General features: G+C 40.2%; 1 protein-coding gene across 1 annotated transcript; it reads left to right on the forward strand.

The window, feature by feature from the left end:
* The first annotated feature begins 1,133 nt into the window (after positions 1 to 1,133).
* Positions 1,134 to 17,144, forward strand: psmd9 (proteasome 26S subunit, non-ATPase 9). Its single transcript, XM_043715755.1, has 6 exons — positions 1,134 to 1,391; positions 6,613 to 6,715; positions 7,373 to 7,566; positions 9,997 to 10,098; positions 11,633 to 11,721; positions 16,154 to 17,144. The coding sequence occupies exons 1-6, from the start codon at positions 1,149 to 1,151 to the stop codon at positions 16,179 to 16,181; spliced, it is 759 nt and encodes a 252-aa protein (XP_043571690.1). The 5' UTR covers positions 1,134 to 1,148; the 3' UTR covers positions 16,182 to 17,144.
* Positions 17,145 to 19,268: the final 2,124 nt, after the last annotated feature.

The following is a 19,268-nucleotide window of genomic DNA, read 5'->3' on the forward strand; positions in this document are numbered from 1 at the left end:
TTGTTAGAAATACATGACGAATTTTGGAATGGCAGGTTGTAACTGGTAGGATGTCATGGGGATTCAGTGCTTGAGCCCCATCTGTTCCCAAGTTGTCAATAATTTGGATGTTACTAGACTTGTAGATCTAGATCCGGAGACAGAGTCTCGGAATAAGGGACAGGATTGTTAGGGCTGAGATGATGAGAGTCCTTCACTCTGAGGGTAGTGAATCTTTGAATTCTGTGCTCCAGAGAATCATGTAGACTCAGTCATTAAATATGCTCAAAATAAAGATCAATATATTTCTATGAATTAAAAACATCAAAATGTATGGGTTTGTGGCAGAAAATTATGTCGAAATGGAAGATCAGCCAATATCTATTTGAATGGCTATACCACTCCTATTTCTTATATTCTCTCTGTAATATTTTTACCCTTGTCCCAGGTAGGTAAAACACTAAGCAGAATTCACAATTACAGTTACAGTTCAAATATCCTGTCTGACTCTCTAACTATGGAATCTATCTTCAACAATTTGTATTTATATAGTGTTTTAATAAGATGTCCCAAGGTGCTTCACAGAAGCATTATAAATTGTCTTAGAGCGATTATTGAGAGGCGATTTTCGTTTCTAACACTAACTATGGAATCTATCTTCAACAATTTGTATTTATATAGTGTTTTAATAAGATGTCCCAAGGTGCTTCACAGAAGCATTATAAAGAAACGTTAAATAACGAAGCATATGAATGAGATAGATGAACAAAAACGGAGAAGTTTTCAGGAATAGTCTGAAAGCAGGAACGAGAGCCACAAACATTTGGGAAAATTAGGGCCTAGGCAGTTGAAGGCAAGGTGATTAAATGAGGTTGGTTGAGAGTCCAGAATTTGAGAAACATGGATACCTCCCAATGTTATGAGGTTGAAAATATTACACGGAGATGGAGGTCACATGATTGTGGAGGGATTTTAAACCCAGGCTTAATTTTATTAAAATCAAAGACGATGTCAAATCTGAGATCAAATCTCCATTTTCATAGTCCTGGTTGTTCCGGATTACTTATTTCCGGTTTGTTACGTTTAATTCACCTCGTGGAAAATGACCACAATGATAACATCTAAATGCTGTCACTACTTCTCGGGTTTTGCTGAAATAGTCACAACCAATGAGGCTGCCAAGATTAAAAGTCCACTCACTGGATGTGTATTTTGAATTATGCGGTTGCGTTTTGAGGAGGGACGGTCTGAGTGCTGCCGAGACCCGTAGTCAGACAGTCAGTGGAACAATGTCGGAGGAGGGCTCGGAAAGTTCTTCACAGGCAGTGACCATGGCTGATGTACAGCAGCTGGTGAAAAAGAAAGATGCCATTGAGGCTCAGATCAAAGCTTACTATGATATTTTGGAGGGGGTGAGTACTAGAAGGCTGTCTTGGGTGTACAATACCATCAGGAATAGAGCAGTTCTCACAGCTGGGGCTGGATGGCTGTTGTCAGGCTGTGGCAGCAGTTGTTGATAATGTCCTTCACACAAACATAGACCCCCTTTAAACCAACCAAACTCGGGGAAAAGAAAACTGTCTTCAAATAGAAACAACTACCTCCAACTGAATAACAACCCTGGCTTAGACAATTGCTTCAATACACTGAAATGAACCAAATATCTTCCTGATCACATTCAGGTTTCAGAATTTTATTAGTTAGTACCATTCTTCTGCACTTTGGGAAGGTACGAGCTTTTCCCATTCATGTCACTGGTGAAGTTTGGAAAACAGGTGATTGAGGGACTACACTTCCTCAGTGACACACTCCCTTTATGTTCTTTGTTATTGCTGCTAGATGGATTATCATCCATTTCTGCATCATACTTTTGTGCGAGGGGTCACGATAGAGTCACATACTTCCTGTGGTGGGAGCCGTGTGTTCTGAACGTTCACGTGTGGCTGGGGAGGGGGGATTTTCTCTCATCATCTCATGATAATGCAGCCTTTTTATAGCTGCTTCGCTTAACTTGAACATGTCAAAGAAGGCCTTTCCCAGGCGTAGGGATCATCCAGCACACTAAGTATTATGGGAATTAAGGGGCATGCCTGAATATGAGTTGCTGTGACTGCGGAAGTCTGAGGCACTCATTTTCCCTTGCATTAAATCTGGCCGGCAGCAAAACAAATTATAAATCTGCAAACGTTAGTGATGGGGAGCACGGTGACTAGCACTGCTGCCTCACAGCGCCAGAGACTCGGGTTCAATTCCCGCCTCAAACGACACTCTGTTAAGTTTGTACATTCTCCCCGTGTCTACATAGGTTTCCTCCGGGTGCTCCCGTTTCCTCCCACAGTCCAAAAATGTGCAGGTTAGGTGGATTGGCCATGCTAAATTTCCCATAGTGTTAGGTGAAGGGGTAAATGTAAGGGAATGCGTCTGGGTAGGTTGCGCTTCGGTGGGTCGGTGTGGACTTGTTGGGCCAAAGGGCCTGTTTCCACACTGTAAGTAATCTAATCTAATTACGAGGTGTGTAAATGATTCCAGAATCATTTACTTTCAACATAATAGCACGAGTAGAAGCTGGAAATATGATTGCCAACTCCATATCGAACAGTTAACATAGTATCAATGACATATTTTGACAGTTTTGGGATTTTAAGGTCTTTATTGATCTAATTTTCCACTCTGAAGTAAAGACTAGGTAAGATGTTTCTAGCCCATCACATATCAGCCATGACCAGATAAACTAATGGACATTTAAATTCTAGACACAGGCCAAGAAATGGCACTGGAGAATTTAATGAATCTAATCTCTGTATCTAATGGATTTGAGAAGTGGGTCTGGGTGGATTACTCTTTGGAGAGTCGGTGTGGACTTGTTGGGCCAAATGGCCTGTTTCCACACTGTTGGGAATCTAATCTATTTTAAGAGAGCTGCCAAGATAGTGGATGCATTGATTTTTGATAATCTAGAATTGTTTAGTTTCTAGACAGTTCCCAAATAATTGACATTTGGAAATATAATCAGCTTTGTAAGATAAGAGAGAGTTCCCAGTTTGCTCTCTATCGACCAGTTAGCCTAACAAGTAGAAGACAAAATACCGTATTGTCAAAGATATGGTAACAGGGCTGTTAGGAAATCCTATTGTGATTAAGATGAATTAATCTAGGAAAGGGTAATTGTATTTGACAGATATGTTAAATGTATTTTTGTAACCAGGAAGGTGGATAAGAGAGAACCAGTAAATGTGGTGAATTTGAATCTTTAGAAGCATTTGAAAATGTGTTACACAGGGGTTATTGTGAAAAATAGAAGTTGTAATTGGGTGTAATATACTAGCATGGACTAAAGATTTATTAATAGATAAAAACAGAATAAAATAGAGTACAGCATGGAAACAGACCCTTCGGTCCAACTCATCCATGCCGACCAGATATCCAAATCCAATCTAGTCCCACCTGCCAAACCCAGCCCATATCCCTCCAAATCCTTCCTATTCAGATACCTATCCAAATGCCTCTTAAATGTTGGAATTGTACCAGGCTCCACCACTTCCTCTGGCAGCTCATTCCACACCTGTACCACCCTCCGTGTGGAAAAGGTTGCCCCTTAGGTCTCTTTTATATCTTTCCAGTCTCACCTTAAACCTATGCCCTCTAGTTCTGGACTCCCTGACCCCAGGGAAAAGACTTTGCCTATTTACCCTATCCATGCCCCTCATAATTTTGTAAGCCTCTATAAGGTCACTCCTCAGCCTCTGACACTGCAGGGAAAACAGCCCCAGCCGGTCTCTTTGTTCAGCAACACTCCCTAGGACCTTACCATTAAGTGTATAAGTCCTGCTAAGATGGCATTGTGTTGGAGTGTTATGACTAATAGGACATGACAAAAAAAAATCAGTACTTGGGCCTCAACTATTTGCACACTAGATTTATAATTTAGATGAGGGGAGAGGGTGTAATGTAAGTTTGTGGACTATACGCAACTATAATTTGGGAAGAAAGTGGTGAGAAAGTTACAAGAAGGCGACCGAGGAAGAAAATCACCAGGTGAGTAGAAAGGAGCTTGACAGCATGAACACAAAGTGTCAAAGTGTCGAGTATTACTTAGGTCAAACAATTTTGAATGGAGCTTAAAAATGTGTTGCTGGAAAAGCGCAGCAGGTCAGGCAGCATCAAAGGAACAGGAGAATCGACATTTCGGGCATAAGCTTCTCCTGTTCCTCTGATGCTGCCTGACCTGCTGCGCTTTTCCAGCAACACATTTTTAAGCTCTGATCTCCAGCATCTACAGTCCTCACTTTCTCCCAGTTTTGAATGGAGAAAAGCTGGGAAATGTTTACATTCAGAGAGACCTAGTGTTGTACATTTAATCACAGAAACTTAACATGAAATATACAGCAAGTATTTAGGAAGGGGGTGGTATCTTAACAGGCACAAAATATTTTTCAAGGGCTCTGAGATTAGAGAAACACCTTTTTGGTTTTTGAGGGCTATGTTTTAGATTTCAAAAACATTTTTTTTCATTCTCACTAACTCATTTGCTAGATCATGTAGTCACATTAGTAACAAAACCTGCTGCATTGGTATTGATTGCATGAGATATTTGGATTGTCTCAGAAGCAGAATTAGAAAAATTCATTGATATCCACAAATTATCAACCCTCCAGTGAACATTAAGATGCAACACACGAGGAAATTATTAATTTCCAACACACCACAGCATTTAAATTACAATATAATAGGCAGTAGCAAACAAATTGTTTTCCAAAATAACTGACAATTTTACACATAAAACATCATCACCCGAGTCAGAGCTTCCGTCAATTGATGAGGTCACAGCTTATGCTTATCCATCCGTAAACAAAGCTGGAAGATTTTAACCAGGCATTTAATAGTTTTATAAAACCTTTCACATTAACTACACTTTTACCCAGTATGGTAACTTCTGAGTTTATGTAGCAGAAAACTAAATTCCAAGTTCATTTGCAGGGAATTCATTACCTCAGTAATATCATGCTTTCCTGACTCAGTCAGCTGAGCGTTTCTTTGTTCACAAGTCAAAAACAGTACTTTCTCCTTTGTAGCCTCCCTGCCCCTATCTCTTTACTGCAATCTCACCCTGACCCCTCTTGAAATCTGAACTACTGCCTCACAATTGCCACCTGTTTTCCTAACGGCTCACTTCTCCTTGAACCACAGACTTCTTCTCTCCCATGTTTCTTTTGATAGGTTCATTAATTAATTCAGAATGGTTTTCCCTCTGGTTGCCTATGTGGTTGAATTTTCATGGGTGTTTTGGGATTTTTACTGTTATATCAGGTCTTAAAAGAGGGATGTTAGCTTTTATCACATAGGGATTAGTGTTTAAGAGTTAATAAGCCTTACCATGATTGTACAGGGCATTAGTGAGCCATATTTGGTGGACTGCGCGTAGTTTGGTTACCTTTATCTAAGGAGGGACATCCTTGCCCTAGTGGGAGAGCAATAAGCATTTATTCAATTGGACTACACAAAAATGAGGAGAGATTGAATGATCAAGGTTTGTATATATCCTAATGTTTACAAGAATGGGAGGTGATCTATTAAAATTGAAACTTTTTAAACTATTGAGAGGTTTGATAGGGTATGTGAAGAAAATGTTTCTGCTGTCTGGTGAACCTGGCACACAGGCTCACCGTCTCAGAATAAGGGGCTGCTAATTTGGGACTGAGGTGAGGATAAATATCTTCACTAAAAATCATGGGAATCTTTTGGAATTTTCTATTCCAGAGAGCTGTGGATATTTAGTTTCTCCGTATGTTCAAAATCAGTAGAGTTTGCATGTTAGGAAAAGGTAGAGTTGAAGTAAAAGATCAGCTATGATCTTGCTGAATGGTGGACCAGGCTTAAAAAAACTAAATGATCTACTTCTGTGCAAAACAAAATAAATTAATAAAATAAAAACACAAGATGTATGAAACTTGTCAAACTCGGCACATTGGAGTTCTGTACTGTCATTTGAGTAACGTGATGGTGTAATCAAACACTAGAAAACATAATGCATCCAGTTTCTGACATACCAAACCCAGTAGTTTACTTTGATTATATCAATTCTTGATTCAGACACCTGTTTAAATGCATCAGTTTTCATTGTATTGTGCAGCAGTATATTTATAGCTCACATCATTGAATAATTTGTTTGTTCAGCAAAATGAAGTGTTTGAGTAAATTTTTAAGCCATGAAAATTTGTTTATGCCTTACATTGGTATGAATTAGAATTAAATCATAAAATCATAGAATGATGCAGCACATAAAGAGACAGTTCAACTAGTTGTACAACAAAAGCCCTTTAAAGCTATCTCATTAAACCTGCTCCCCTCCTCTTGCTCCAAAGCCCTGTAAATAAAATATTCTATTACTTAACCAATTGATTTTTGAATGGTACCATTTGAATTTGTTTCCATCACACTTTCAGACTGTTACAAAAGTCCCTTTGTCTCTTTGGCTTATTTGCCAATCAGCTTTACGTTTGGTAGTGCATGTTATTTTTGGTCATTAAGGTTGAACACCACAGAAAAGGAATAAAACAAACCTGAAAAAAAAGTTTTCAAGTATTTCCTTTGCATTTTTACACTAATTGAAGCATTTGAACCTGTGACTTTCAGCAAAATAAAGCTGGAATGGATGAGCCTTTAGTTGATGTTGAAGGATATCCTCGAAACGATATTGATGTTTATGAAGTTCGAACAGCTCGACATAATATAATTTGTAAGTAATATTGATACATTTAGAAAATGTTGTAATGTATTAATATGGAAATAATGCTTCAAGCAGCAATGTTCATGTTTCAGTGCAATTCAAAAATGATACTCTAAAGTTGACAATTCTTTTAATAGACTAATTCAAATTAGAATGATAGTGCATTTAGATTTGTCAACCTCATAAGTGACCTTTTCTGGATTTCATTGAGGGAGGGAAGGAATAAATGAGGCAGTGAAAAGAAACAAATTTTGTTATAATTATATTTTGGCACATTTTTGCTTTTGTCAAGTTGAGACATAAGTGTGTAAAAATTGAACAGTTTTGAAACTTTGCCTCAGCAATAAAAGCCCAGATGCACATTCCTTCATTTTATGTGAAAGTTTTCAGTCTGTATTTTTCTTCATCTCCCATTGATGGCTCACCTGAAGTAAGGAAATCCAAGCAAGCCTAAAACTATGGATTAGGGGCTCTTGTGGCCCAGTGGTTATATCCTGAATTATATGCCAGGAGACTCTGGTTCAAGTCCCACCTGCTCCAGAGGTGAGAATTAACATCTCTCAACAGGGATTACAAATCCTCTCCAAATTCTGAAGGTATTACGGTGCCCAGTTACGTCTCTAGCTATATCTAAATATGCTGCAAATTTTTCTTGTTTTTTGTAAGGCCTACAAAATGACCATAAAGCCTTAATGAAACAAATTGAGGAAGCACTCCATCACCTACATGCACGTGACCGGGAGAAGCATAGACTGGATGAGGCAGAGGTGCATCCTGAAGTAATGGAACAGGAGAATAGTTTACCAGCTGCTTTTGCCAAAGTAGACACTGTTAGTCCAGGTTCACCTGCCCATATTTCGGTAAGTACAAATCTAAGTAAGTAAATTTTTGTACCTAAAGTTATTGCTAATATGTTGTGGTTCTGTTTGCCGAGCTGGAAGTTTTTGTTGCAAACGTTTCGTCCCCTGGCTAGGCGACATCATCAGTGCTTGGGAGCCTCCTGCGAAGCGCTTCTTTGATGTTTCCTCCGGTGTTTATAGTGGTCTGTCCCTGCCGCTTCCGGTTGTCAGTTTCAGCTGTCCGCTGTAGTGGTTGGTATACTGGGTCCAGGTCGATGTGTTTGTTGATTGATTGAGTTTATGGATGAATGCCATGTCTCTAGGAATTCCCTGGCTGTTCTCCGTCTGGCTTGCCCTATGATAGTAGTGTTGTCCCAGTCGAATTCATGTTGCTTGTTGTCTGCGTGTGCCTGGTCAGCTATATAAAGCAGATAAATTCATTTAATAACTAAGTGCAGCCTTTAAATGATATCCTAACTTTTCAGTTGAGGACAATATGTATTTTGCATGAAAATTATAATGTTTTCTTATTACGATGTTCATAATTTTTCCCAAAACAGAAAAATAGAATATTTATTACCAAGTTGACTTTGGATCCATAAGGAGTTTTGAGGTCATAAGGTCTTTTTTTTAAAAAAAATCAGATCTTGAAAAACTGGGAGCCAGTATACAGAGACTCCTTCAGGATAGAATATAGACACCTGGAAATAGCACAAATGTGAAGTTCTTTGAGATTAGCCAGGAGAGTATTAGAGCTGAGAAAGCCATTGATGATAAGAATTTCAGCAGTTGATTGGCTGAGGCAGGAATGTGTGGGAAGCACTGCTCGTGGACAGATTTTAGGGATTCAGGAATAACTTGAAACAGAATTTCCGGCTTTTGTAAACTATTTGTTTATAATTGAACTGCTGTTTAATTTCTGATTATTGGTAATTCTAGGATATTAATTGCAGAAGGGGGAATAGGGAGATGCTATCAAAGGGCAGTAGCTTGAATTTCCCTTTGATATGCAATGATAGTGTCGCAGATGGTTGTTGCCTGCCAGTAATCAGCCCAAAGCTGTTAGAAGTGGTACTGATCATTGTGCGATCATCAGTAAACTCAGACCTTTATGTGGATAGGTCATTGATGCAATAGCTGACAATTGTTGTGCGAGGACACTATATTTGAGGAACTCCTGCACTGATATTTTGGGCCTGAGATGATTGAATTCTGTAACCATCTTCCTCCTTTGATGGGTATGACTCCAACCAGTGGAAAGTTTCTCCCCGATTCCCAGTTTTACTAGGATTCCTTGATGTGACATTCAGTCAAATGCTGCCTCAGTGTCAAGGGCAGTCACTCTCTCACCTCACCTCGCCTCACCTCACGAGTTTTGCTCTTTTGCCCATGTTTGGACCGAGGCTACAATGACAGGTCATCAGGGGCTGGATAGTTCTCATGAAACCAAAACTGAACATCATTGAGCAGGTAATTACCAAGTAAATACTGATTGATAATGTCCCCTTGACATCCCTGGATTTCAGCAGCATGTTAGTGGAAACTGACTCCTTGGGCTGAATTTTCCTTTTTATTTTGGCTAAATGTCATTTTTGTGGACATTATTGGGGTGTTTCAGCCGTGGCCTATGGTGACTCTTCTCATGCAGCCTCCTATTACTCACCTCATCAGTTATGCCTTCAGGCTTTATAGCTCCCTTCTAATTCAATCATGTGACAGCAGAGGTGAAGGGGCTTGCCCCAACTAGTTTATCACCTGGACCTGGGAGAGTTATAAGTGACGTGAAATTAGCCAATGATTCCAAGTACTTGGAATTAAGTGGTTGCTGCTTTCTAGTGAGAATTTCATCAAGCTATTGAAGCTTTTTAAGAGGAGAAGAGTACCTTATTTTTCTTAATGTTGAGAATTAGATTTTCTTCGTTCTCCCTGTATTTTCCAAATTTCTCATTATTGTCTGTGCTGTTTTTGAATGATGTTGACAAGACAGAATATGAAAGGTGTGAAACAGCAGGAATTGAGGAAAAAAAAAATCAGAACCGGAATCTATCCATCTTTCCTTAACATTCAGCATGAGATTCAGTGAAAGTAATGTCCTCCGAACATGCTGGTGGTCCAATTGACCAGAAACTGAACTAAGTCCGCTATCTAAATAGCCAAAAGAGCAGATTAGAGGTTGGGAATGCTGCAATGAGTAACTCACTTCCCAGTTCCCAAATTCTGTTCACTATTGAGAAGGCACAACTCACGAGTGTGTTGAAATACTCTCCCCTTGTCTGAATGAGTGCATCTCCAGAAACTCAACACCAATGGTAACGAATGAGGGTGATAGGCGCCAACAGTTGAACTCCATTTTAAAATATTTTGAGGATACAAATTTTTGCAAAATAAATTACAATATGTTTTGAAAAAGAAGGCAATTTTATTTTGCACACTGTTTCTCTTTTCTTCTAGGGTTTGCAAGTTGGTGATGAAATTATAGAATTTGGTTCAGTAAATACTGAAAACTTTCAAAACTTGCAAAATATTGCCACAGTGGTGCAGCACAGTGAAGGGGTGAGTGACATGCTTGTGGAAAACACTGTTTTTGTTTATTTTTGACCGTATGCTGAAGAAATTTAGTGTTTCAATTTAGTTTTTCTTGAACTTATTGCTGTTTCCTAACCATATTTCAGATTTAATAAGAACCTTTTTAGATTCCAGCATAGTTTTTATAGTGTTGGTATCATCTGCACCTTAGAGTTTTCAAAGATGTATCCTGAAATTTTGTTCCCGTTTTTAACTTTTGTCTGAACCTGCATCATTATCTGGATAAAGGGAAGGGTCAAGCTTGTCTGTGACTAGTTCTCTCTATTCAGCTAGCATTTTGCGTAACCAGTGATTTCAGAATATATCTGGAAATTTTATCTGGAAATCTCTCACCACCTGCTTTACTGCAAATTGCTCACTTTGTCAATTCCTCTTCCCCTTCAGCCTTCAATGCACATACCCCCCAAAAAAATAGGCTGTCAATATTCAAAACTTGTTGAAGAGAGATGTGGCCACAGCTCAAGGTGTTTAAAATTATGAAAACATAAGACAAAGCAAATAGCAACTACCTGTACGTGTGGACATTGAGAAGCCTAGATTCAGGACATGTCGCTATGGTTAAGCACAAGATTTTTGATAGCAAGCAGAATCTTTTTTTTTTGTACAGACCAATGAGACTGTAATTCACTACTGGAGTTCACAACTGAAGCAAACACGGTATCAACGTTTAACAAATGTTGGTGCTGGACGTTAAGATGCAAGAGATGGTCTTTTCCTTCCTAAAGTATTATTGTGACACCTCTGCCGATTAAAGCCTTGGGTTCAAAAATCATCTACAGAGAAAGCAATGCTGATAGACTATCACTCCCTTAGTACTGTACAATTTGCTAGAGTGGAACTTGAACCTATCCTTTCCGATTCAGGAGCAAGAGTGTCAGTTTTAAATGCAAACAGAATAACATGGTTTTCACGGACTAGATGCTAGTGATATAAATGGGACTCTGTTGAATACTATTGACTTTTCAGCAAACCTTAAAAATGTACTTCATTGATGGGATTGCTGATGTTAGGATAAGATAAAGTGCAGTCCTATTTACTGACTCAAGTGTAAGATGTGGCATCCTCATCAACATTCCGCTGTCAACCAATACCAGATGATCTTATGGAGTTTTGCTGGTTTCAAAATGACTGCTGTGTATGCCAATGTAACAGTTAGTACATATTAAAATAATGCATTATATTTAAAGTACTTTGAAATATCCTTGGATAACATAATAAAGGTGAAGTCCTAGAGGACCACACGACTGCTGTCTTACTAGAGAGACAACTGTGGGGAGTCTAACCTGAGGGTCAACACATGTCGGGTGAGGTTGAGAAGACAGGATCTTTCTGGAGACCTCAGTTGGAACAGGAGTTGAACCTGTGCTTGTGGTGATCACTCTCCATTGCTAATTAGACAGCTAGTAACTGAGCTAACCAACCCCCATCAAGTCATCACAGTAAGTGTGGATTTAAACTGGTTTTTTGTTTTGGCTTACTGAAGTAATGTATTTCCTTGCAGAATCCTTTAAACATAACAGTTATTCGAAATGGACAAACTGTACATATGAGTCTCACACCTCAGCGATGGAGTGGAAGAGGATTATTAGGGTAGGTTTCACTGTATTGGAATGACTGAGAAACTTTCAAGAAAACCTCAGTTTCTGCAGAACACCTTGCCATCTTTGATTTTAAAAATAAAATTCCTGTTCTGTATCTGTGGGCAGTATTGGAAAACAACAACTGTTTATAATTTCTATTTTTTTTAAACAAGTGTGTTTTCAGTCTATTTTATTTCTTTGCTATCTGATATTATTGTGAAGCTTTTTGTTGAACTTGATAGCACAGTTTAATAACATTGCTTCGTTCTAAGACATAAATTTGCTTGGGGGGGGTCAAAGTAAAATAATATTCTGAAATTATCTTTCAGTTGATTTGTTTTACAAGATATAATGACTTAAAACTTCAATCTCGACTGGAATCCCCTTCCCCAACAAAGATCAGACAACAATTTGCCCACTTATCTTTTAAAAAGGCTTTCTGGCTCACCACCTGGCCAGGAACTTTCCTATCTAAAGCAGTTCGGTCTAGTCCAGCAATCTTCACAGCAGGAAAGTGGTTTGGTGCTGAAGCCACCACCTCTGTTTGCAGCAATAGCTGCCATATCCTAAAGCTACTTTTTCAATTGTTGAGAGAAGATGAATTTATATGCAAAGTGAAGGGGTAGGGTGACAACTGGTTGGGATGATAGGATCAAGTTTAGGGTGGTGCTGGAAAAGCAAAGCAGGTCAAGCAGCATCCGAGGAGCAGGAAAATCGATGTTTCAGGCAAAAGTCCTTCATCAGGAATGAGATTGGGAGCCTCTGGATGGAGAGATAAATGGGAGGGAATTGGGGCGGGGGAAGGTAGCTGAGAGTGCAATAGGTGGTTGGAGGTGTGGGTAAAGGTGATAGGTCAGAGAGGAAGGTGGAGCGGATACGTGGGAGGGAAGATGGACAGGTGATGAGGACTGTGCTGAGCTGGGAGGTTGTAAGTGGGGTAAGGTGGGGGGAGGGGAGGGGAAATGAGGAAACATTGATGCCCTGGGGTTGAAGGGTATGAGGTGGAAAGTGAGGCGTTCTTCCTCCAGGCGTCAGGTGGTGAGGGAGTGGCGATGGAGGAGGCCCAGGACTTGCAGGTCCTTGGCAGAATGGGAGGGGGAGTTGAAATGTTCGGCCACTGAGTGGTGCGGTTGATTAGTGTGGGTGTCCCGGGATGTTCTCTGAAGCGCTGTGCGAGAAGTCGTCCGTAGAGGAGACCGCATCAGGAGCAACAGATACAATAATTGACATTGTGGAAGTGCAGATGAAACTTTGGATGTGGAAGGCTCCTTTTGAGGCCTTGGATTAGGTGATGGGGGAGGTGTGGGTGCAGGTTTTGCGATTCCTGCAGTGGCAGGGGAGGGTGGGTTGTAGGGGGCGCGTGGATCTGACTAGGTAGTTGCAGAGGGAACAGTCTTTGCGGAAAGCGGATAGGGGTGGGGAGGGAAATTATATCCCTGTTGGTGGGGTGCATTTGAAGGTGGTGGAAATGTCAACAGATGATCCTATTTACGTGAAGGTTGGTAGGGTGGAAGGTGTGGACTGAGGGGGGGGGTTTGAGGGTGGAGGTGCGGGACGTGGAGGAGATGCATTGGAGGGCATCTTCAACCACATAGGAGGGGAAATGTCGGTCTTGAAAGAAGGAGCCCATCAGGTGTGTGTTCTATGGTGGAACTGGTCCTGCTGGGCGCAGATGCAGCAGGGTAAGAGGAATTGGGAATACGGCATAGCATTCTTTGCAGTAGGTAGGGTGGGAGGAGATGTAATCCAGGTAGCTTTGGGAGTCGGTAGGTTTGTTTTTAAAAAAAAAAAAGTCAGTGTTGAATCTGCCATCATTGATGGAAATGGAAAGGTCCAGGAAGGAGATGGAGGTGTCAGAGATGGTCTAGGTGAAGTTAAGCTCAGGGTGGAATGTGTTGACCAAGTCAGTTTACTGTTCAACCTCCTCATGGGAACACGAGGTGGCCCTGATGCAGTCATCAATGTAGAGGAGGAAGAGGTGGGGAGTGGTGCCGGTGTAACTCCGGAACATAGACTGTTCCACGTAGCCGACAAAGAGACAGGCATAGCTGGGGCCCAAGCGGATATCCAGGGCTACCCCTTTTGTCTGGAGGAAGTGGGAGTATTGGAACGAGAAATTGTTGAGGGTGAAGACCAGTTCAGCCAAACGAATGAGAGTATCAGTGGAAGGGTACTGGTGGGGATGTCGGGAGAGGAAGAAACGGAGGGCTTGGAGGCGTTGGTCATGGTGGATGGAGGTATAGAGGGACTGGATGACTGTCGTGAAGATGAGGCATTGGGGGGCCAGGGAAACGGAAGTGTTGGAGGAGGTGGAGAGCATGGGTGGTGTCCCGAATGTATGTGGGGAGTTAAGGGACTGGGGGGACAGGACAGTATCGAGGTAGGTTGAGATGAATTTGGTGGGGCAGGAGCAGGCTGAGACAATGGGTCGGCTGGGGTGGTCAGGCTTGTGGATCTTGGGTAGGAGGTAGAATCAGGCGGTACGGGGTTCTTTTAACTATGAAGTTGGTAGCTGGGGGTGGGAGGTCCCCTGAAGTGATGAGGTTGTGTATGGTCTGGGAGATGCTGGTTTGGTGATGGGGTGTGAGGTCATGGTCGGCAGGGGGTAGGAGGAGGTGTCTTCGAGTTGGCGTCTGGCTTCAGCAGTGTAGGGGTCAGTGCGCCAAACTACCACTGCACCCCCTTTATCCACTGATTTGATGGGGAGGTTGGGGTTGGAGCAGAGGGAGTGGAGGACTGCACGTTGTGAGGGTGAGAGGTGGTAGAATGTCAGGCAGGTGAGGGGAGACTCCACTCAGATGGGGACCTTTCTCGGATGATTCAGGATGTTGTATAATTGCCTATCAGAAATTTTAACTGCATCAGAAATTCCTCATGGTCCCAGAGTACAACTCCAGTCTCCGCTTCAGCAACAACTATCTTCCTTTTGGAAGTGTTAGGCCAGTATTTTCAAATAAGTATCTGAAATCAATAGCAGTAGAATTTGACCATTCTGAAGTGTATTTTTGATTTACAGATTCATTGACCAAGTTAAAGAAAATTACTTGTCAATTGAAAGAAAAGTTTCAATTTTACAAACTAGAATTGTTTCTTAAATATACTGATGCTAGTAAGTCCTGCCTGAGTATCTTGTGCATAGGGATATGCCTGTACTGTCCAGTACCTAAGTAACTATAGGTATATGGAAATGTGCCTATAATATTTCCTTGTGATCTGAACTAAAAATGTCTCTAGTATGTGTGCTCGTTAAGTCTTGTCAGTAAACCTAAAGAAACCTTTAGTAAGAAAAGGCCTCACGCTAATAGTCAATTGATTTATTTCACATCAAACGAACAAATAGACCAACCATTAGATTCAGTTTGTTTATTATGACACAAATAATACTACTTGAATTAGGTACACTTCTCCACATCAGTGAGTTGTATTTCAGCACTTAAACAAGAGTTGTGCTGCTTTGCTAATTTTGAGCCTAGTGAATGCTTGCCCTAGCAACCTTCTGTTTGAACACAACTGAGAGTCTCTCTTTGCCTACATTTCTTTCATCTGACCTTGTTCATAACCAAACAAGAAGAAAAGCATTTTCAGAGTTTGTGTTTGTTGATTAGCTGAGAAATACTTTATTTCCCCACAGAATGTAAATAATGTCAAAGCTAACCTAGTAGTATTTAAATTGCCTCTTGCCAAAGTACCTTTCTCAACTAATGTGAACACACTAGAATTGCAAAGCCAAAACTTAAAAATAGCTTATTCACCTGAAATTAACCACTGCATGATATTGAGAGTCATTTGTGGATAGGGAGCTGGTTAAAGAATTGGAGAACACATCCCCAACACATCCTTTCTTAATGACTGTGAATATCAGGGCAAACAATAGCAAGATACTCCATTTAATATGAATTAATATTAAATAGGGCACCTTTTATTCCAATTAGAAACCTGATTTCAAACTTATTATTGCTGTGTGCATTTCCCAGATGTCAGGAAATATGGCAAGTAAGGAGAAGTAGGATGTGCTGATTCTGCAAGATATGAGTTCATTTCACTGCTTGGAGGCCAGAAAGAACAGATATGCTCACTAGGACCTTTGCAGAAAGCCTTCAGCCTATCCTCTCACAGTCACTTTCTGTCCATTTGTCTTCCTGCTTTGATTGTGGTTCCTTCTCCGACTCTTTCTCTGCCTGTGTTTCTGTGTGAAGGAAGCAGCATGCCCAGGTGAAGGAAGCAGCAATGATGGTCTCCGGCTACAGCTTCCCTCCTGCCTCCTCGGATAGGTATCATAGTCCATGCTGATACTGTGCCTTTGGCCCTTCAATATGACTCAACATTTGCAAGTTACATATCACCAGGTGGATTGTCATGTATTTTGATGCATTTTCCCTCTGTTATTGAGGGCATTTAATATTTCAATGGAATATAATTTAAATCTATTTCTCTTTCCCCAGGTGTAATATTATTCCTTTGCAGCACTAAAGGTTGTTGATTCAGCATGAGAAAACCTTCACATACTGCAAAATGCTCACACCACAGCAACGTGAAATTGGAGCAAATCTGGACATTGGAACATTACAGCTCCCTATTTCAAGCAAAGTTATTTAAAGCAAAGTATTTATTTAGTTTGATTAGTTTCTATGGAAAGATTTTTTTTCTCCATTTCGTTTTCAGATTAAATTTAAATCCTTTCATAATTTACCATCATGTCATTCATCAACTGAGACTGTCACAGCCTTTGTTGCTATGATATGCGACCGATATATCAATGGGTGAAAGGTTGAATTGATTTTGCTTGCTCTTTATTTCTAAGCTCAGTTGTATTGATTTCAAATTAAGGATATTATGGAAAACATTTGCTGATTTGTAGGGATTGTTGGTATAATACCTGCTTTGGGAATAGGTCAAATGCATAGTTGAGTATACAAGGGTCTTCAATATGCATAACAAATTGCAGATGCTGTGTCTAAGAAAAATAGAAATATGTAGTTAGTGAGCTTTCTTGTGTTAACATCACGAATGTCTGAAGTGACTTTTTTTATACAGGTTCAATTATTTTTCTGAATCTTTACAATTTCAAAATGCTGAATATTGATTTGTATTTTATTGAAATATACAAGCAGTTCATGAATAAAATAAATTTATTTTGTGACAAGTATGCTGGTATTTACTATAAAAGTTTTGTTTGAAGTAATATGAGATTCATGTGTTTGATAGAATTAAAGGTAATGTCACTGTGGTTACATGTTGGTTTTTTGTTTTTTCCTAGGAAAAAATATTGTTTGCATGTTTATGTAAAAACTGTACTGGGAATGGGATGGACTTTTGTATTGTGCTATTTGGACCAGATTCTAATCCAGGAAAAACCTATACAGGTCATTCTGCTGTAACACATGTTTTGTAAATGCAAATTCACTATAACACAATCCACATACTGTGGGCACTGTTTCTAAAGAGCAAACTTTTAAAGCATGTGTTGGTTATAACATGATTCCAGCCCCCTTAATTTAAATGGTGCTGCTATTATGCGATTTTCTTATAACACAGGGTTGCACGAGAATGGAACTACATGTTATAGCAAAACCGACTACTTAATTCACCACCCCATCATTATGAACAATGAATATATAATCTGCATGTAACAGAATAAAGCTCTCAAACATATATTGACAAACCAAAACTCTAATTGAGTATCTCTTTGTTACTTGCAAATGGTGTTTGTTATTCAATCCATGGAATCTGTGTTGGCTATCTTTTAGGAGTGATCCAGCTAGTCCTGTTTTCTTCCTTTTTTTTTGTTTCTTTTTCCCTGCAATTTTTTTCTCCTTCAAATATTTATCCAGTTTCCCTTTTGCAAGCTACTATTGAATCTCTATCTGCGAATCGGAGATTTTGTGCAAATCTAATTACTCAGTGTGGATGTTTTCTTCATGTCATCTTAATGTCACAAAATAACTGCAATTTCTGATCACATCTTTCCTCAAATTTCTCCTCATACCTTCTGCCTGTTACTAGATTGTCTTAGAGGTACCAGGAGTTTTGTGGTGCCACCAATCTCAATAAATCCATTTTAAAATATATATTCTATATTTTGCAGTGATTAAATAATGAATTGCTTTATTTGAGTTCATGGGAATATTTACTATTTCAGAAATAAAAAAAAAATCACAAGTGTTTCTATAACTGAATGCGATTAATAATTGCTGTGGTTCTGTTCGCCGAGCTGGAAGTTTTTGTTGCAAACGTTTCGTCCCCTGTCTAGGCGACATCATCAGTGCTTGGGAGCCTCCTGCGAAGCGCTTCTTTGATGTTTCCTCTGGTGTTTATAGTGGTCTGTCCCTGCCGCTTCCGGTTGTCAGTTTCAGCTGTCCGCTGTAGTGGTTGGTATATTGGGTCCAGGTCGATGTGTTTGTTGATGGAGTTTGTGGATGAATGCCATGACCATGGGATTTTGTACACTACATTAGTTTTGCTCATGCTGGGTATCGGGTCCTTCGTTTTGGTGAATTGTCTGAGAGTGGCTGTTGGTTTGTGTGCTGTTGTAAGTCCTAGTGGTCGCAGTAGTCTGACTGTCATTTCCGAGATGTTCTTGATGTATGGTAGTGTGGCTAGTCCTTTGGGTTGCGGCATGTCCTCGTTCTGTTGACAGAGGATGTCACCTAGACAGGGGACGAAACGTTTGCAACAAAAACTTCCAGCTCGGCGAACAGAACCACAGCAACAAGCACCCAAGCTACAAATCTTCTCACAAACTTTGCGATTAATAATATTGAAAAATAAATCTGAAGTGCTTCTAATTAATCGTAGTTCAATTGCTTAATAAATTGCCTGACTAAATCATTAGACTCTTGTAACGGGGACGGTGACTATTTGTATTTGAGCTGATACCAAATCTTGGTGGGGAGAAGCATTGTTCAACTTAGTCCCATGCCTCAGCTCTTTCCAATACCCCTGCAAATGAGTCCTCTTTGAATCTGTTGCCTTTTGAAAGTTTTCATGATGTTTGCTTCCATCCTTTCAAGTAGTGTATTCCGGATCTAAATGTTCCTTGAGGGGGGAGAAAAAGTAATTCTGTTTCCTCTTTTCATTTGCTCCAAGGAGAACAACCCTGTAATGCCTTGCAGTGTACTTGAGAAAATATCTCAGTCATTTTAACTTGACATTTCATCTATGAAATTTCACATTTAACAAAGACAGCATACCAGGGCCAATGGATGTTTCTGTGGAGTCCACAACTGACAGTTGTAAAAATGACCAGTTAGTTTGTTTTGATGGAGTTACTTTATTCATTCCGGCGATATGGACTTCACTGGCTGTGGTCAGCATTTACTGTCCACCTATAATTGCCATGGAGAAGGAGGTGGTGAGCAATCTTGGAAACTTGTGCATCTAATTGATCAGGTAGACAGTCTCAGCTTAACTTTAAAAATGTGTTGCTGGAAAAGCGCAGCAGGTCAGGCAGCATCAAAGGAACAGGAGAATCGATGTTTCGGGCATAAGCCCTTCTTCAGGAATGAGGAGGGTGTGCCAAGCAGGCTAAGATAAAAGGTAGGGAGGAGGGACTTGGGG

This window comes from Chiloscyllium plagiosum, chromosome 25, assembly GCF_004010195.1.
Source record: "Chiloscyllium plagiosum isolate BGI_BamShark_2017 chromosome 25, ASM401019v2, whole genome shotgun sequence".
Taxonomy (NCBI): Eukaryota; Metazoa; Chordata; class Chondrichthyes; order Orectolobiformes; family Hemiscylliidae; genus Chiloscyllium; species Chiloscyllium plagiosum.